At 32.1% G+C, this 19,979-nt stretch overlaps 3 protein-coding genes across 4 annotated transcripts; all 3 read right to left on the minus strand.

Moving 5' to 3' along the window:
* Positions 1–2,027: 2,027 nt before the first annotated feature.
* On the minus strand, positions 2,028–4,022 carry LOC7454715 (uncharacterized). Of its 2 annotated transcripts, none has more exons than XM_052447639.1 (5): positions 3,676–4,022; positions 3,172–3,415; positions 2,761–2,839; positions 2,350–2,431; positions 2,028–2,258 (listed from the first exon to the last, which is right to left on the minus strand). In XM_052447639.1, the coding sequence occupies exons 1-5, from the start codon at positions 3,966–3,968 to the stop codon at positions 2,195–2,197; spliced, it is 762 nt and encodes a 253-aa protein (XP_052303599.1). In that variant the 5' UTR covers positions 3,969–4,022; the 3' UTR covers positions 2,028–2,194. The 2 variants fall into 2 exon arrangements, with proteins under 2 accessions (XP_052303599.1, XP_024442085.1); XM_024586317.2 differs by having other exon boundaries at positions 3,172–3,420; positions 3,681–4,021.
* Positions 4,023–5,968: 1,946 nt separating this feature from the next.
* LOC7454716 (uncharacterized) lies at positions 5,969–10,195 on the minus strand. Its single transcript, XM_002322220.4, has 12 exons — positions 9,748–10,195; positions 9,554–9,682; positions 9,373–9,465; positions 9,210–9,289; positions 8,715–8,828; positions 8,396–8,469; positions 8,110–8,186; positions 7,674–7,757; positions 7,354–7,446; positions 7,130–7,237; positions 6,981–7,049; positions 5,969–6,622 (listed from the first exon to the last, which is right to left on the minus strand). Exons 1-12 carry the CDS (start codon positions 10,054–10,056, stop codon positions 6,173–6,175), a joined length of 1,680 nt encoding a protein of 559 aa, XP_002322256.1. The 5' UTR covers positions 10,057–10,195; the 3' UTR covers positions 5,969–6,172.
* A 6,341-nt stretch (positions 10,196–16,536) lies between these two features.
* Positions 16,537–17,995, minus strand: LOC7454717 (F-box protein At5g50450). Its single transcript, XM_002322221.4, has 3 exons — positions 17,742–17,995; positions 17,482–17,644; positions 16,537–17,367 (listed from the first exon to the last, which is right to left on the minus strand). The coding sequence occupies exons 1-3, from the start codon at positions 17,888–17,890 to the stop codon at positions 16,603–16,605; spliced, it is 1,077 nt and encodes a 358-aa protein (XP_002322257.1). The 5' UTR covers positions 17,891–17,995; the 3' UTR covers positions 16,537–16,602.
* Positions 17,996–19,979: the final 1,984 nt, after the last annotated feature.

The raw sequence follows: 19,979 nt of genomic DNA on the forward strand, positions 1-19,979 counted from the left end.
ATAGAAATTTAAATATATAAGGATATAAACTAATAATCTATAATAAATATATTTTCAACATATATATAATAAATATATATTTAAATTTACAATTAATATAACATTAAAGTCTTAGCATGCATTCTAATAATAAAATTAACTATGCTTAAATCAAAACAAAAAGAGTATTATTATTTATTTATTGAAGCAGTTTAAAATAATGAATTTTTTATTGTTGTTAAGGATGATTTTTTTTAAAAAACTTTTATTACTTCTCACTTGCGTAACTAGGATGTTTATAATATGTCTCTCATAATTTCAACAACCACGCCTTTAAATAGATGCATTTCTAAACAAGATATTTGAACCAAAAAATATAAAATTCAAAGATTTTTCAATAAAATAAACCTAAGCTTTATATTTGTGAGGAAAATCAAAGCATAAAAAAGAGAAGAAAAACATTAACAATGAGGTAAGGAGAGTGTGTAAGAATCTAAAAAATTCAAGTTAAAAACTATTCTTTCACCTCCATTTTTATAGTGGATTTTGAAAGCTAAAAGATTGAAGAATTACTAAGAATTAATTCTTACTATTATCAACATTTGATTAATTACCATAAATCAAGAATTAAATCTAGAAAAAACAAAGGTTTTTTGAGTAGAGAACCGAAACCGGTCGGTTTGAACCGGTTTTGGTTTTTTTTTTTAAATCGGTTTGGTTACTTTTTTTTATAAAAATCAAACCGAACCGAAAATGATCACCCTTAATAAACACTTTTAATACCTCAATAAACTAATTTATTAACTCAAAAACACAATGAAATTGAAAAAAAATCTCTCACAACCCCAATCTACTTTTACCAGCAATAAACTCAAAAACACATCAATGATACTCGTCTCGTAAAGAGAAGCACATTAATATCAAATTTTTGAATTATTATTTTTTGTTCATCAAATATTGTCAGCCAACCACTTTCTTTTTTCTTCATCATTTTCGGTGACTCTTTTCTCTCTAAAACTTAATGATTAAAATGTGAACAAAATGAAGTTTTGGAGTAAAATATAAAAGTTTCAAATTTAAAAAACTAAAAAGGAAAAAAAATATAGAGGCAAAAATCTTTAAAAAGGTGCTCCATGAATAATTCCTTTTTTTTTTAAAGCAAGCATATTTGCCTTGCTATCAATTTTGGTCCATTTTCAATTTTTTGCATGGCCCTGTTGTTTCTCTCTCTTCTTACATTTGCCCGTGCATTAATATGAGAACTGCTGAGCTGTGGACCCTTTTGCACTACCATCTAGAGCCTTTGCAGGTTCGACCTCGCTCCCAACTGGCACCCAAAACAAACTCATCTCTGGCTACAGCCTTGAATCCAGGCCATTGCCTAACTGAAGGAGAATCCGAGTGAATGAGCTCTTGCAGTTGCACCATTTTACAATCAGATTTGGACACAAGTTGGGCTTTATATATTTGTGCCATGGCAAATGTAAGGGTGCCTGTTGGGAGCGAGGTCAAACCAACAGGTTATCCATTCTCAATTGAAGATAAATTCTGCGTGAGTTTCTATCAACCAGTTTTGCAGCATGAAAAGGAGTGCTTTCTTGTCTTACAGAAAATCCCGATCATGTGCCAAGCTTGAGGGCAAGTGAGCAAAGGATCTAGATGGTGGTACTTGTCTGGGCAACTCCTAAAATCAAACGGGTATTATACTGGATACCAACTTCTACAACACGAACATTTTTCACTGATTCTATGCTCCCAAAAGCCGAGCGCACAACTTCTGGCATCAGGCTTCAATATCAAGAGCAAGTTTAAGGTCACAAACAAGTTCACAAATTTAATTCTTTCAAATAGCATTTTAAACTAAAATTCTCTTTAATGTTTATGGAGAGCAAAAGTTTCTCAAAGCCTCGCTCTTCATTTGCAATGTCTTACCATTTGTGGTCAAACAGCCAAAAATGTCATCGCACATAATGATGCTGAATAAATGGACTAAGTTGTATTCAGCAACACAAATGCACTCGTATAACTAGATTTATAGACAACATATATAGTGAAAGGGTAAGAAAGAATAGCTCTTATAAAACTTGAGACAAGTTAGGCAATCATCCATCAGGCAGTTATTTACAACAAAAAAAAATCATAATTAGTGAAAAATCATTTGCAACACCTGAGCTATTTCAGGTCTGCTTAGGAGAAATTTGATTCAAGACTTGCTTCAGTTGTTTACAGCCTGACATTTTGAAAAGTAGGGGGTAAGCTTCTTTTCCAACTCCAGCAAACTGAAATGTCATAAACAATAACTAGGAATGAAACTAAATTTTGAAAAACAAAAATGCTAGAATGCAATTAAAAAAAACAATGATCACTTACATCTCATATTTCTGAAGAGCCTCATTTCGTTTTGCCACATACAATTCGCTATCCTTGGGTATGTTGTTCAAAGGATTGATCACTACAATAATTAAGAAATACAGTTAACAAGAATTACATTCAGTTTTGGACATCAAACTGAAAAATTCACGTGTTCAAATTTATACATGATCTGCATCAAGTGGCTTTTGGTTTTCATAGCAATAAACTTGAGGGGTTCCAATGTATTCGCAAAAGATTATTTTTAAAAAACTTCAAAGATCATTCAGTTTTTTTATTTTGATGTTATATGAGGATCCATCTAATGAAATGCAATCATTTTATGATGGTCTAGTGCCCTCAAAGCTGTGCAAGGTGCAAAATCCTTCCATTTCCAAAATACATAAAACATAAGCTTTGAAGAAGCCGTACTTGGAACAGGTGCCAGTTCTTTCACCTCCACATTCTTCTGAAATTTTGGAGAAGTTGGATTGCCAGTCAGCTGCACGCCCTGTTCAAGCAAAGTCATAGCTTACAAAATTAGCATAAAAAGGTTAATCGATATCAGCAAATGCAATCAACAAATAGTGGCAATATCTTAAAGGTCAAAGCAAATAGAAGCAATTAAGACTCCAAAGTCTTTAATAATGGATTAGGTCTTTGCTACCCAAGACAGATATGGAGACACTTCGTTTTTTCTCAATTAAGCCTCTTTTTCTTTATTTCTCTCCACCTTACTTATCTGCTCACCCTCTTTCTCTCCTCGAAGAGTCTAGATAGTTATGTATTTGGACACCAACAGATTCTTAAACAAAAATAGCAGAGATAATGAGCAGTTGTTACCTTCTTCCTTTCCCTCCTCTTCAGAATCTTTACATGGCACTTTTTAATGTAGTGCATCAAATGATATCGAGAATGTCTAGAGAACAACTGTTCTCTAATCTCTGGATTCTCAGTCAGCCAGTCAGAAATATCTTTGGACTTGACTACCTCATCTTTATCCAAAGACTCCAACCAGGAATAAACCGGCAGCCATTGATCTGTACGTTGAAATCGAGCATGCGGAACATCAACCTGATTTGTCTCGGTTATCTGATACAGGAGAAATGGCAACTATTTAGCACATAACGCATTGAGAATGAAAAGGGAAAAATACCAGTCGCACAGCAAAGCATAAATATAGACAATAAGATTAGTAAGTGAACACCCAATATCATGAATTGTAAGGCACGGGCAGGCTATGCAGTGTTTTCTTTTGACAGACTGTGTAACACTTCATAGAGCAGATGGTTAAATTTAGGTAGGTATCTGTCTAAAGACAAAATCTTTACACTTAAAAAAGAAAAGGGTACCTGATTCTGAGTGGGAAGTCTCATATATTTTTGAATAGAAAGCAACCGATCAATGAGATCGGAGCGAGGCATTGATTGTAAATCAGAAGGTAAAGATGAGTAATTAGAATCAATCCATGTCTCCACCTCCATCGTACTCACTGCTTTCACTCCAGAAAAGGCACTCAGCCAAAGTCGAGCCATTGTTTCCCATTCTTGTGATTGATTAGGGTTTTGTTCGCTTCCTCTGTTGTTGTTGTTGTTGTTGTCGTCTTCTCCTTCTAGGGTTTGTTCCATTGAATTCGACATTTTTGTTTTTGTTGGACTCTCGCTCCCTCTGTCCCTCACACTATGAGTTGCTTATGAATTTGTTGTTTAAACGGTGTCGTTTTATCCATAAGCTTAGAGACTTTTTGATAATGTATTTTATTATTTAGTAACTTTGCTAATTAGCTCATGATATGCTAATTGCTAATATTATAACATAGTTATAATTTTTATTTAAAAGAAAATATTTGTTCATTTCTTAATGAGTGATTGATTACAATTTTTAAGTAGATTCACTTAAAGCATTACAAAAAATATAAAAACATTAAAATTTATTTTATCTTTTCATAATTTAAATAATTTATCTATAACAATGATAGTGGTGAGAAATTAAGTATAATTTCAATAAAAAAAATATTACTTTAAATAAAAAAAATATAAAATTTAAATTATAAAAAAATGAAATAATTACGAGTTATAATATCTTTAAGTAACCATAACAAACATTATAAAAAAAAATATAAAAAATAATTATAGGAAGCACCTTCTTGAGATAAATTTATAGGGTGAATTATATTCGAAAAGCCGTGACAAAAATAATTATTGGGAATGCATTATTCTACCTTAAAAGTTTGGGTTAAAAGCACGTTTAGGATAGAGGTGCAATGGGAGATTTTGAATTTTTTTTGTTTTATATTAATTTTATTATATTTTTATATTATTTTGATGTGTTAATATTAAAAATAAATTTTAAAATATATATATATATATATATATATATATATATAGATTTTAATATATTTTCAATCAAGAAAATACTTTGCTATTCTTATCGGTTATCATCATCTCAAATACATTATAAGAATTGATTGGAGAAATAATAGTTGATTTGAATATTGTTAAAATCTAATAAAAAAAATATAGTTGTAAAACGTAATAGGAGAGTACACTAGATTCAAGCTTTTCCCAGTCTTTTTTTTTTAATTATCAAAATAATATTATTTAAAAAAATAAAATAATAATAATAATAATAATACAAAGATAAAATTTTGATCTGATCAAATTTACATATATCAAGCCAGCAAGTTAAACTGAGTTTTTTATTATAGAATCAGCTGGGTTTTTCATTTTTTTTTTTTTTTATAACCTAAACTGATTCGAATACCAGATCGATCTGGTCCTAGATAAGCATGGAACATAATAACGCAGATTTTACGATTATGAAAAAAAGTTTGTACTATACTCGTTAATAGATTGAGGTCGCGCTCAAACTCAATTTGAACATGTTTTTTTTTTTTCCCAACCCAGCACAGCTATTTGGGCTTATATTTTGGCCCAAGTATGGTTCAATACGAGCTTTCGATTTTCAAACCTTCTTGAAAAGAAAAATTGTGATCATTTTGATAAAACTAAAGAATAAAAAATATATATTTCAAATTAATTTTTTTAATATTTTTAAATTATTCTGATATTAAAAATAAATTTTTTAAAAATAAAAAATATATTATTTTGATACATTTTTAAATAAAAAAATTTAAAAAAACAATCTCTACCGTACTTTTAAATACCCCAAACGATGGTTCGGCTAAGAAATTAGTTTTCTCCATAGGTAAAACACTTAAAAAGAATGTATACAAGAAAAAAAAAAGTGATGGCATGGTCCTAAACCAAATCTTATTATTGATACCAAAGGAGAAAAGAGACTTTGAACAAAAAAATATATTGAGTCTTAATCCGGTTGAATTACAAATATTTTTGCAGGACATGTTTGTGGTATTCATCATTGTTAATTGAAATTTCGACTGATTAATGTTTTGGATTTTCTCATCTTCTTTCAAAACACCTCTTGAAGCAAACATTTTAGATAAAACAAAAGAAAAATAAAATAATTGTTTTCAATTTGTTTTATATATCGTTCTAGTAATTACTTAAGCCACCATCTACAAATCCCTCCCACCATTAACAAGAGAGATGATGAGCAATACATTTGGAGGTTCCAAACCCTAAGACATGGGCAACAAATAAAAAACAAGCCATGATGCTAACTAAATAGAGATTAATTTATCTCACATTTGCAACTTATAAAAAAAAATATGGCAAAATCAGCTTAGCCCAAGATGTAAAATAAAACAAATGGTAGCATAGGTGTCACATATTGTAGATTTGTAGATAATAAATTGATTTCTCTAACCTGCTGGCTATATGAACTGCATGCTTAAATTCAAAATGTTACAGCTACAAAGAGTTTACCTAGTCTTTTTGGCTTTGGCCATTTTCTTTTTTCTTTTCTTCATAGCCTTGGGAGTTTTAGTCTTTCGAGCTTCCCTCTTCTCCTCCTTGACCTTCTTCTTATTCTCTTTTCTCGCGGCTTTTTTATCAACAGGATCCTGTTTCTCGGTTTCTGATGATGAACCACTCCCATCTGAATCACCGGAGCCCTCTTCCTCTGAATCTGTCCCAGAGTCGGATTCACTCTCAGGAGAGTTTGAATGCCCATCCTGAATGACTGAAGACTCTTCTACTGGGTTTGCATCCACTTGCTGCCTTTCTTGTTGAGCTGCAGAAGAGTTAGAGAGAGCCTCCTTTAGTCCAGTAATAGTCTTATAGTACATGTCTCCAGTATCGTTGCCACTTGTTATCCGGTTTACATCCTCCTCGGCATGCTTGACATCATCTAATGTCTTCGGAATATATGACTACATAGAAAGCAACAAACACTCCACAAAATTAGGATCTATCCCAGATATACATGTCCGTTATGATATCATGTTTCAAAGATTTTTTTATCCTCACCACATGAGGTATCCCAAATATTACAAATGTCAATCCTCCCAAGACCAAAATAAATTTCACATTTGAGTAAATTACTGAAAAAAGAGTTGTATATTGGTAAATTAGAATTTGAAATTGAGATTGAATGCTTCACTTGCAAGGCCTTTTAAATTATTAAACTGGGCAAACATGATAAGAACCTGAACAAATACAGTTTTTTTTTTTCCCTCACAAGGAAAACAAAATCACAGTTGTCTTTTTCTAAAGGAAACTAATAATAACCTGAACAAATACAGAGTCAGCAATTTCATCCTCTGCAGTCAAATCTCTTGTCAAAATTTTTTGTTGAACCTGAAAAAAGAAATAAATGGTCACAGCAGTGATCTCAATGATAGTCTTTAAGAAAATCAAGCACATGAAAGGAGGCAAACCTCTTCCAAGTAACTGTCAATGGATTCATCATTAATAGTCGGATCCACTATGAAGTCAAACAGCTCCCGGATAGTCATGACTGCTACACCATGTTTCTTAAAGAAATCCTGCGTGCACCAATCTTCATTAATTCACTTTCTTAAAAACAGGCAGGCACCTGTGTTTTTGCTAAAGGTAATAACAGTAAGAAACCACAACCATTCATCATGTGGATAGCACTTACAGAAACATGAAGACAATCTTCACGCAAAAAGTCAAGGGCATGAGGGTGGTCAAGATCAACTGCTTGAGAGACATCAATTATATACAAGCGACCCTACCAAACAGGAAAAATAATTTTGATCAAATATCCACAGGAACAGATGTGATCAGTTCAATATCTTCCAGAAAGCTATGCAAATTTTAATCATGTTACATAATCACACTTTCAATTGAATTTTTTTTTTAATTAATTTGTTCTTGTTTTTCTCCCGTGGTCTTAATAAAAAAAAATGCCTGGTGAAGACATGATATCTGTTCAGTGAGGAAGCAAGAGATGTTCACCTCCAAGTAAAGGATGTTGTACTCACTGAGGTCTCCATGCACTAGCTTACACTTCTGATATAAACTCCGCATGGTAATAATCATCTAGAAATACACAGCAAGCAGTTATTTCAATCACCAAAAAACAAAATAGCAAAATACAAACATTAAATCTTTTTCTTGATTCTAAATGAAGTGACAAGAAGAAGCATCTATTGTCTATGTGCCACAGCCCATATCATGGCATCCTAGGAGAAGTTTTGTTTTAGGCTCCTCCAAATTGATCCACACAAGGACCTGAAGGCTATTATAATTATCAGAAGATTTAACTTCGATTATGAAAGTTATTCAAGCACACCAGAGTGCCTATGAGATTCTTAACTAGATAAGTTTTTGCTGTTATTTCAGACTTCTACCCTATAATGATGATAATATAAAAACCCAAAAGCCTACACACCTCCATATAACCTTCACGCAACTTGTCCAAAGATAAGGCAGCATCCTTTAGACGAGGAGCGGCCCAACCAGTTTTTCCTACAACGCAGATTATCACCAAGAAAACTCTCATTACCTCCACAAAGTAGTAATATACAGGAAACAAACTTTATCCTACACAAGAGGAACTTTAGGTAAATAGTTTGATGGCTTTGATATATAAAGCAGATTATCTTTCTCCTGGCATATTGATGTGGAGATGTCTTGAAATACATGCACAAACAAACAAACACAAAAGAGCAAAGTACCTATGAATTCCATGACCAGAACATGAAGTCTCAAAAGTACGGGTGTTGGGCACCTGATTCCTGCTGCTTTTAGCCTGTGGCTCACAATGAAGTTGAAAACACATAAAATCCCAATGTAATTGGTGGAATAAATTAGATTCGAAGTGTATTTATAAGATTATTTTCTTCCTTAGCCGGATCACAGAAACAAATACTAATGGATGACCAAAAATAGGGTCTATCTTTAAAGTTTGAACCATGTATGATAGGCAAACAGATTTTGCAGCAATAAGTAACCTTGCAGTGTCATGAAAAATGTAAAGGTGAATGTTGGTCTTACCTCAAAAGATTCCTCATTTCTTTTTCAGCCCACGTCTTTACCATTTTTCTGGGATTGTGCTTGCAATATCCATGTCGGAAACGGTAGTCACCTTGTACATACCGATCTCGATCTCTATAATTGTTTAAAAGAAATAAGATAATTTATTTTTTGTCAAAGAGAAACAAATACATGTAGGTATAAGAAAGAAAAAATGCACGCAAATACACAAGGGCAATCCATAAAGCTATTTCTGGCACAACATCTACCACCACTGACAATCATTAAGGAGCTTGACTGCTATTTGAGAAAACATTTATTTAAGAGACAATAAAACAAGGAAATCAGAAGCTAAACAACAGTATCCTGATTCAAGAACATTTTCCGTGGTTTTTCTACTTCCAATTTGTTTGTATCTCACATGAACTGTTAACTGTGTAGCACCCTATTTTATATCTTTAACATCAAACGTTACAATCACTCCTTTCTTAACAACTAAATCCGCCCTGAACTTACTTAAAAACCAAGACCGAAGTTTTGTACACTTTGATTGCTAGTTCCTGACCATCAGATTTTGTTGCATGATAAACATTTGCCTGCCACGAATCAGAGACAAAAAGTTCAAACAACAACACAGAACTGGTACAAATAATATGAAACCAGTAATGCCCTTCTCTACCTCTTTTCCTGTTGAAATGCAGCCATTGATATCATTAAACACACCGCGATTCAACATTTTAAATAAAACCATACGCGTTCTAGGATCGATAGCCTGCACAACAACACACCAGATTACACACTTTCCTTGCAATAATTAAAAAAAAAAAAAGTTTGAACAAATACTAGCAAATAATCATCACCTGCTCAACAGTAGCGCGATCGGCTTTCTCGGTATTTCTAGTTTTCCCAATAGCCATCTCTCTCACACTATGGCGAATGGCAGTCGTAACTGAATTCGACATTCCAACTTTCACTCTCCCTTCCCATTCCTACACGAAATCAAAATCACACGTAAAAAATAATAAAATAAAATAAAAACTAATTAAATTAATACCTCTAAAGGAGAAGCGCGGATATGATGCGAGAACTTCTGATTGCGATTAGAGAGAGGTTGAAGAGTTGAAGAATTAGGACGCGAGTGAAGGCCGCCGTGAGCATTAGGACGGCGTGAATTGAGAGTGATCGAGCTGTCAATTGAATCGTCGTCGTTTCTGGTATCTAACCAGTCTAACGCGTCGGCAATTTCAGAGTCTGATGACCAAGAATCTTCCTCCTCGGATACTTGTTCTTCAACTTCGGGCTTGGCTTCATTTAATGATGTTAGAGGTTCTAATTGATCGATACTTCGTTGTGTATCTGACATTGCTAGGGTCGTGTACAGTTACCCAGATTGGAACAGTGAAGAAGGTGGGTTCTTCGGGTTCCTGTTATGCGGTTGTGAGCTAGGGTTTTAGCGTTTTAGGTGGAGATCCTTCCTCACAAAGGGGACCCTTACCAGTTGCCACGTAGGATACAGTTTTTTTTTCCCTGGTATACTATCCGCACAGCCACAAAGCAATTTTTAAAATATTTATTATAATTTTAATATAATTAAATCATTTGTATTTTAATTATGTAAAAAAACGACTTAAATCCTGAAAGAAAAATATATCTTTTTAGTTAAAATTAACTTTTCAAATACATATAATTTATTAATTTGTTTTAATCATAAGAAAAAAATTAGTCATTTTGGCCCTCTATTTTATTTTTGGTTTCACGAAACGAATGAAGATGAAAAGTCTACTAATTATGTTAATTCATGAAATCAAGGGATTGGATTTTGTGACATAGATTACACCCATTAAATAGGAAAATAAGGATGAAAAAATTAGAAATTAAAAATTAGGGTTAACTACAAATATAGTTCATTATCAATGTTATGTTTCACTGATAATATCCATCAATTATAACCTTAACTCTGTTTATTATAGTTTTTAAACTAACATTTTTTTTATTTGATTCTCTTATGGCCTAATTCCATAGAATAAGGTCAAAAATTGTAGTATAACGATAAAATTAAAATAAAAAGGATCATAATATTAAAATTATAGTAGAAAGATAAAATTAAAATAAGGAGAACCACGGTATAAAATACAAGAAAAATACATAGTCAATGTAAAAAAAATTAGCATCTTTTTTTGATTCAAAAGTTCATATTATTTATTTTTTAGTTTTTAGGTTTAAGAGAGGAAAAAAAAATCATTAACAACAGCCAAAAAACAAGGAAGTTGTCGGTCAGCCACATTCTAACAATTAAAATGATCAATTTAAATTTCAAATGATTGTATTCGATGAAAGAAATTCGATAATGATGATTTTTCTATAAAATGCTAAACAAATAGATCAAGGTCCATTTAATTTTTTTAAATTTTTTTGATTTTTAATTATTATTATTTTGGGATGTTTTTGTGATTTGTGAGTGGTTTATGGAGGTTTTTATAGTGTTTTGGAGACGTGTTTTAGGAGAAAATAGATGGGAAATGGATTTCTAGACCAAACTTCCTCTCTTTATATTTTTAACACCATAATTGTTTTCAAATTATGGACAATGACCCAGTAGAAAATTGAAGTTAAAGTTGGTGATGTGTTTTTGAACTAAAGAAATTAAATTAAGATGGGAAGGAGAAGGAGGTTGAGATTTAACAAAAGAAAGAAAATTGTGATATAGCGGTCTGTTTTATCTTCATAACTGGGCTTACATTTTTTTGCTCAGATAAACCTTCCGTTTCCAAAACTTCGATTTTGTGGGTCTTTTTTATATATTTTTGTTGATTTTTTTTTTATTTTGTTTAATTTGATAAAGCCTTCTTTGTTTTCTACATTTTTCATATTTCCTCTCCCATTTTTTTTTTTCGTTTTTTATATTTCAAACCATACATGTGGCGTCACGTTTAGGTTTACTAACATAGCCAAACAACGATACTAATTAATATTAATAAAAAGACCATGCATGATTAATAATTAAAAACATCAGATCTTGTGCAATCAAGATTAAAGTCACGGAATACTAAAGAGTGTAACTTAACTGGTCAGGTTATAAGTCTATTCTTTAAAGGTTACAAGTTCGAGTCCCATAAATTTTAGAGTTATTGAAGGATTACATGGTCGTTAACTTCAGGGCTCGTGGGATTAGTCGATGTACATATAAGCTGACCCGAATATTCATATTAATAAAAATAAAAAGATTGAAGTCACGGGGGGCTAGAGGGATCAATTTACCCTAGTCAAAATTAAAGTATGTAATGCATTGCATGGAGCACTTTGTATTACATCATACTCAAAACTTAAATATTATATTATATTTTAAAATGTATGGAAAAAACACTTATATTTACTATGGATGTAAAATTATTGTACTGTGAATCATATTATATACTATAGATATATAGTATTTTCACTGTAGACAATACTGTAACCTCATAAACCCAAATTATTTTTAATAAATACTAGTCTAGCTTGGATCTGGACAGGCTTTCAGCCAGACATATGTCTCAGAATTGGATTTTCATGTTTCGAGAAAGTGGTGGGCCAGAAATTTCGTTCGTATCTCTTGGCCTTTTGCCCAACGACCCAACTTATTGCAAAGTGGAGGACAGTCCCAAAATCCTGATAAAACACAAAGAAAATAACAAAGTTATGTTTGTTTGCAAGAAAAGAATTCATCTCGTGAATTGAATCTCTTCTCCACACCGAGAAATTAGATATGCAGGAGCTTTTTCTAACATGTACGCGTCGACTTTTGGAAATTCCAGGAAAAAAAATGTTGATTACGAAGAACATATCGTTGGCTTTTAGATTTCCGGCCACAAAGCACCAAGAAAGCGTTAGTTAAGGTGAATTCAAACAAGAATTTATCAAGGTGAAAACCTCGCCGGTGCTGTGTTTCATAATAAATTCAAAAGGTTAGTACGGTGTCCTGATATAAACACGTATTGATCTGTGATTCAATTGATCTGGGTAAAAATTGATTGGTTTTTTTAAATGACACATGTCGTCTCTAGATCAGGTTTAATACCCATGGCTTTGTCTATCTTTTCCTTCTAGATGCTTTTTAAAAGTATGGTTAATGTGAAAACGACATTAAATTAATGAATTTTAGTGTTTTTTTAAGTGTTGATGTTAAAAAAAAAAATATGAAAAAATATTTTAATGTATTTTTAAATAAAAAATGTTTTTTAAAAGTATTGTTCACTACAACATCAAGCATGTATTAATAAATAACCGCTGCTATATAAATTAAAGCAGTTGACTCGGTCATGCTGCAAATTAAATTAAATATTTTTCTAATTCTGAACAACCCAGATACATTTCTGTCGCACATGAGCGAGTTGTGTTGGGGTTAAAGAGTCGCCATCTATTTTTTTGGTTCAAGGTCACTAGGAGATCCGGGTGTATTGGTCTTATCAGAAATTCTTGGGCAAGGGACTGGTTGTGGTTATGAAAGGTATTAGCACCCCTAGCGCACCTTACCTGAGATAAACTGCATTGTGTGGTCTTCATATGATTTAAAGGTCTTGATGAGTTTCTAACCGATAGTTAGTCTATGGCTCGGGAAAAAAATTACTCCTATGAATAAATATGTCATTTTGAATTTATTATCGACACGTGCGCCCAAATAAATTCTTATAGGAAGGGCCAATGTAGATGCCTTGACAAGTTTAATTATGATGAAAGACGAAAGAGTTTTCCACCACTCATGTATTGCGGTGAAAAATACTCTTAATTAAAATTGATGAACATTCAAAATAATTCTGAGAATTTTATAACCAACTTATGATATTTGAATATCAGCATGTAATTATGAGAATTCTTATAAGAACATATTTTTGTATATAAAAAAAAATGTTAAAACTCACTGTATATATATGTTTTTAAAATATGATTTTTTATTATTTTTTGTGAGGCTTCACCATATGCATACCAAATAAAACCATTTTTATAGTTTTTAAATGAGAAGATTTTTTTAATTTTTTAATTTTTTTGAAATTTTGGTGGAAAACATGTATTTCAATATTAAACCCACATGTTACAGTGTAAGTATACAATCCTGATATTAAGTGAAAATATTGAAAAAAGGTGTGAGGGACTTACAAATAATATTTGGTTGGTTTTTTTTTTTGAAATTTACCCGAGGTCTGTTTGGCAAAACTCATTTTTATTCAAAAACAATGTAGTCAAAATAAATCTAAAGGTGTGTTTGCCAAACAACCCCTTAATCCAAAAACCTCTTCAAAAAAATATTAGCAAATGAAACAGACAAATTCACCCTTGCTAAATTCAATCATCAACAACAAAGTTTAATGTCATTTTCATCTTAGTATTTGGTTTTTGATTTGTGCATTTGAACCCTAAATTGACATCAAACTTTAAATTTTCTTCAATTTGGCCTCTAATTTGGCCAATTTCAGCTCTTGAAGTCTCGTGTCTTTAACGATTTGGTCATAGGTTTTCATATCATTTATTTGCACTCAAGAAAGCAAAATTTAGCCAATTTCATCCCTTGAAGTCTCGTGTCTTTAACAATTTGGTTATTGGTTTTGAATTTCTTCAATCAAACCCCTAATTTGCTATTAAACTTTAAATTTTTACAATTAAGCTCCTGGTTTGATCAATTAAACTTCACAGATTCCAATTTCAGTCCCCCAAACTTCAATTTATTCCAATTAAACTCAAATTGACTCTAAAAAATTGATTTTCCTTGCAATCAAGTCCTTAATAAAATTGATTAAGCCTTCCAAAATCCTCATTGAGTACTTACTCATCCAAATTATATTTCTTTACCCAAAATAAAAATATTTTCACCGAATGAGTCTTTTGTCAATCATAACTGGGTTGCTATTTTGTCAATCTTGTATATTATGATCTTTCAACTTGTCATTTCGGTCCTCCATACCCAACTTGAGAAATCTTCTTGTCTTTTTCAATGCGTATTTATCCTCTTGTATTTTTGATTTTTTTAAAAAAATTTTTTTGTGGGGTCACAAAAAGACAACAACAATTCTAAAAATTGACATGCCTTTGCATTATTCCCACGGAGAAAGAATGGGAATCAATGTTTTTACCCTGAGTGATTTTCACCCTTTAAATAAAAATGTCAAGGCTGTCTCTGAGGCCATAGGCGTATTGTGCACATCTTCTCGGCCGGTAACTTTCACACAACTTTGGGCCCTCTTTTTGTCAACCTCTCATGACAATTTAATGCTAGGCTGAGGAAGTTAGATGGCAATAATTAATCCAAACCATTTCGGACGACATGATTGATGGTTCCACCCTGTTTAATTGATTTGAAGTTAACATCATGCACCGCATTAAGAATGTCCAGGCAATAATTCTGCAATTACCTCCTCCTTCTCCTCCTTCTTTTTTGTCAAATATTTGGTTTGAATCAATTAAAACCAAGAGCTCCGACCCCGAAAATTGACTGGACCGTCGGCAAGCCATCCGTGGATTGCGACGTCCTCGAGATAGTTGTAGTATTCTTTGATTCTGGTAGAATATCAGTTTCTTGGCACATATGTATACCTGGAGACATACTTTAAATCATCTCTTAAGATTTCAAACAATAATTGCCACTTAACTTTATGTTATTATAAATATTATTTTTATTTTATTTTAAATAGTTTTTTCAATTACATGCATGTTACCTAAATATTTTCTTAAGAAATGTGGCATCAATATAAATTAATAATATATATGATATGGATAATATTATCAAGTAATCAATTCAACCTAGTAATTTAAGTTGTTAAATGAAATTTTAAGATGTGTTTTATATTATTTTTAATATATTTATTAATTAAAACTCCTTTAAACCTTAAAAAAGATGTTATTAATCAGTGTGTATAAAAAAAAATAAGAAAAATAATGTAAGACAATAACAATAAAATAACCAATACAAAAATCTAAGGAATTCGGGATTTTATATAAAGTTATAAATTACTTGAATAATAATAATAATAATAAATAACTACTTGAAATAGCTATATTATCCCTTAATTCTTATAAAAAACAATTGTTTTGCCTTTTCTGACCAGTTGCTTTTTATGTTACTATCCGAGATTGATTTAAAGAGTAAAAAACATGAGAAATAAAGTTTTTATAAATATATTATTCGAGTAAGAGTTATATTAGTCGAGATTCTAACCCAAAAAAAAAAAAAAACATTATAGTAATAACTTATGAAAAGGTTAGGATGACGTTTTTCCTGACAACCTTTTCTTCTGATATCTATCTATATATCTATCTTTCAGATTCTGTTTCTTCTTTCTAAATTATTGTCATTTTTATAAAGGTTAAAAATACTATTCATGTTATATTTTAGCAACAGAATCAAATGGGAACTGTCTTTGAGACATAGATATAGTTTTAAGACACGTTTCAAGATTCGGGTTCTGGATTTTAATCAGGTATCTGGGTTTTGGGTTTTGATCGGATCACCAAATTGATTGGGTCAGTGTTTTTTAAATTAAAATGACATCATTTTAGTAAAAAAAAAATAAAAGTTAACGGGTTTGCAACCGGATCGCCGGGTCACACTGAGTTTTTTTTTTCCCTGTTTTTTCTTCAACTCTACCCAGTTCTAGCTTCGAGTCGGTCAGATCCCGGATCGACTTACCGAGCTTGGCAGATTTCAAAACTATACTTTAAGATTTGAAACAATTATATTCATGCCATTTAAATATTTCTTTTACTTCAAACTCAACAATTATATTCATATGTACATAGATAAAATGCATATATATATATATATATATATATATATAGAGAGAGAGAGAGAGAGAGAGAGAGAGAGAGAGAGAGAGAGTTACAATCAAGAATTCCCGATTCCAAAGGGCAACATTTCCTTTTCATAATATGCATCAAATCTTTATCATTCAACAAGAGCCACATCTTCACCTTCCTCGATCTCCACCATTCCTCCAATTCCATTATCTCCACCATCTTCCAAAACTCCTTGCCATTGCTCCATCGGTACACATTCCACTTTATGCCTCAGCTTCCAATCAAGTGCTTGACATCCTCTTGAACAATAATTTACAGTGCCACAAACCGAACACCGGCGAAACTCACGTGGCCTTGTCTCGGGTCTCCCACACCCACTATGAGAACACAGCCTCAAACCGTGATCCAGCATCCCAGGTCTCGACTCGAACCACTCTTTCAAAAACTCGTTCACCGGATGCACCTCTCGAGCGGGCACGTTACATCCAAAATCACTTAGCAATGGACATCCAGTGATAGCAGTACCCATTACCGAACAAGCGTAGTGGAGATTTTGTTGTTCGTCGACATGTTGTTGTTGGGGTTTCCATGTTAACATGGACCGTAAGGATAATGCAAGCTCCTTTGCATTAGCCTGGACTAAAAACCGACGCCCCTGAACAATATCTTGAGGGACGCCGTAACCATCTTGAAGGCAATGGCCGAGCTCCCGAAGCGCATCAATATGACCCAGAACAGCGGCTCGAGCACATAAAGCCACGCCGGCTCGGAGATTTTTATCATTCTTGGAGCCTCCACTACCGTTAAATTGAATAACCGCGAGAGAATAAAGGGCCGAGGCGTGAGATTTGATAGCAGCTTTTGCCATTAAAGACGCTCCACTTCCTCGGTTTTGTAAGCAATAAAATCGGATCTAAAAACACCAAAAACTTGAGACTTTCAATCTTTATGGGTCAAAAATATAATATTGGCCGTCTTTCAAAGAGAGAAACTTGAAACTTTCAATACAAATATAATATACACTGACCATTCCTAGAGTGTACAAGGCTTCTCTGTTGCCTGCGTTAACACACTGTTTTAAAAACTGGTGAGCCGAATCCGACCAACGTTCTGCTTTCACGGCGAACGTTTTAACTCCAACTTTCGACAAAACCAAAGGATCAAGAGCAAGCTGCTTTAATCTTTTACATCTGTTGAGAACATACATGTTCAAAGTATAACACGTCAAACATTGGAACAAAAACCCACCAACCATAACAGCAATAAATCTACAAAAACTAGACTTACGTGATAAGAATGTTTATAAAATCTGAAGGGCAGGAGGCAGAAGAGCTAAGCTTGAAAAGAATATAAAGAACAAGATCGTCCGGTAACTGATCAAAGAGATCAGGTTTCTCAGAGATTTTACGTAATCTTTTCCTTTGAGCCGTGACCATATTACTGAAACTTGAGATTTGGAAAGCTGGGCGCGGTACTGTCACCTGATTGTGGTATCAACGAGACGTTTCAATTGTTGGCTCGTTTATAAGGGGCTCATCATGCAAAAGAGATCGATGGAGTCATGGAGGCACAAGCAAACAAAGCGATTTTTGAAATGGGGTCCATTTTCTGTCAAATAAATTAAATGTCTCTGGAAAAGCTAATATAGTAGTTGACAATTTCTAAATTTCTCACCGGCTATTCTTAATTATTTGCTGTCCACTAGAACACCATTTAGTTGCCCTACAAGCAATGGATCATAAATTTTAAGCACGATTCAGTTGGTAATTAGAGGACTGATCATGCGCAATATCTAGTTTAAGATATAAAGTTAAAAATCCTATTATTAGCTATTTGAAGAGGTTCTCTTAATGGTGTTATATATTTTTATTAGTAGACTGTATATATTACCCCCTATCTTCAATATAACTATGAAGTATCTTACTCTGACATGATTAAATGTTATTGAAATTTTACTTTATGGTTATTAAATTCATAATTAATGCAAATAAAAAAAATATATATGCAAAAATTGAAGTTTAAGAGTTTTGTTACTGTGTTATATATTTGAAATAAATGTTTTATTTGTGAATAATATTTAAAATAATTCTATTTTTACATAATTCTTTTTTAGAATTCACTTGTAGAAAAATATCAATAATTGGAATATTTGTGAAAGTTTAGAACAAAATCCACTTATTTAATGTGTGACATATATACCCATCCAATGATTGATATTTTTTTTATTAAGTGAATTCTATAAGAAAATTATGTAAAAATAGCATTACTTTAATATTTTCTTTTTTCAAAAAAAAAAAGAGAGTTCCCGAACAAGAAAAAATACGCAATATGACTTTCTACTTTTAGGAAGAAATTAAATTTGGCGATAGCCTAATTACAAAAAAAACTTCTGATTTGTAAGAAGAAAAAAATCGATTTTGATAAAGATACAGTTCTGAGAGCTTTTTAAAACATGTTTCAACCTGAAAAACATAGTATTTTACACTATTTTCTGGTAAAAGAAGAAAAAGGAAAAGGAAAAGGGCAATGATGGACGGTGGGCATGGGAAGTGGTGGTCAAAGCGGCCCCATTGCAGGCCACAGCCAGGGGAAGCTACGCATAGGGTTCGGGGAAAAGACAAATAAGCGGTAAAAGCTAGTGTGTTTGGTTTGGGGTGCTGGAATGCAGATGCCTTTGTTTAACGAGTGACTGCCATCGAGTGCAAAGGCATTGATGCGTTTGCCTATTGAAATTCGAGCAAAAAAAAAAAAAAAAAGGTAAGAGGAATGGATTCGAAATCTGATCCCGTGAGTTGGTTTTTCACTAATCGAAAGAGAAATAATAAAATTCCGAATCTAATCCCATTAAGTATGTTAGTATTTCAAAATCTTCAGGATATGTTTTTCTAAGAATTTCAATTTCGTTATTTATATATACATTAATTATTTTTATTAATTTTCTACATTTTGGAATAACAAAATCTTAGAATTAATGATGAGTATAGTTTTATGTAATTTTTACCAAAAAAATATGTAAGGAATAACTATATAGGCAGCATGTAGAGATAATCAGATAAATAATTACTGATTTTTATTAATGATCACATTAATCTTGATGAAAATTGAAAGAAAATAATTGACAGGCCAGCATGTGCTGCCAGTTCTTTATGTTAATTGTGATTTATTTTTCTTGTTTGGTGTATGACCGACATGTTGGTCTGCTAGCTGATAAAATATAGCACATTCTATCACTTATATATACAAATCAACTTCTTGAAAATCAAAATACGACATATTATGTAGATAATTTATTTATTACATTGATTACCAGATATATAAACATGATATTCTTTTTTTATATAATTAAATAAACATAATATAAGAAATTTGATCAATAAATACAGAAATCCCTTTTGTTTTTCCTTAAACATCATATGAAGAAGTAAAGCAAATGTAGCTTAGATGTGTGTTAATTCAATACAGTCGGTTGATTTTTTTAAAATTATTTTCTTGAATCTCTTTCATTTCTTATATATTTTTTTCATG

This window comes from Populus trichocarpa, chromosome 15 (genome assembly GCF_000002775.5).
Source record: "Populus trichocarpa isolate Nisqually-1 chromosome 15, P.trichocarpa_v4.1, whole genome shotgun sequence".
NCBI classification, from domain to species: domain Eukaryota; kingdom Viridiplantae; phylum Streptophyta; class Magnoliopsida; order Malpighiales; family Salicaceae; genus Populus; species Populus trichocarpa.

What these genes read in the sequence shown, in the direction of transcription:
- LOC7454715 (XM_052447639.1), bottom strand. Translation starts at nt 3,968, where the DNA reads ATGTCGAATTCAATGGAACAAACCCTAGAAGGAGAAGACGACAACAAC. An exon ending in CCCACTCAGAATCAGGTACC is followed by an intron (nt 3,416 to 3,675) that starts CTTTTCTTTTTT and finishes GTATCAGATAAC; the next exon opens with CGAGACAAATCAGGTTGATG. An exon ending in AGAGGAGGGAAAGGAAGAAG is followed by an intron (nt 2,840 to 3,171) that starts GTAACAACTGCT and finishes TTGCTTGAACAG; the next exon opens with GGCGTGCAGCTGACTGGCAA.
- LOC7454717 (XM_002322221.4), bottom strand. Translation starts at nt 17,890, where the DNA reads ATGGTCACGGCTCAAAGGAAAAGATTACGTAAAATCTCTGAGAAACCT. An exon ending in TTTATAAACATTCTTATCAC is followed by an intron (nt 17,645 to 17,741) that starts GTAAGTCTAGTT and finishes TGTTCTCAACAG; the next exon opens with ATGTAAAAGATTAAAGCAGC. An exon ending in CCTTGTACACTCTAGGAATG is followed by an intron (nt 17,368 to 17,481) that starts GTCAGTGTATAT and finishes TGGTGTTTTTAG; the next exon opens with ATCCGATTTTATTGCTTACA.
- LOC7454716 (XM_002322220.4), bottom strand. Translation starts at nt 10,056, where the DNA reads ATGTCAGATACACAACGAAGTATCGATCAATTAGAACCTCTAACATCA. An exon ending in GCATTTCAACAGGAAAAGAG is followed by an intron (nt 9,290 to 9,372) that starts GTAGAGAAGGGC and finishes GATTCGTGGCAG; the next exon opens with GCAAATGTTTATCATGCAAC. An exon ending in ACTTCGGTCTTGGTTTTTAA is followed by an intron (nt 8,829 to 9,209) that starts GTAAGTTCAGGG and finishes AAACAATTATAG; the next exon opens with AGATCGAGATCGGTATGTAC.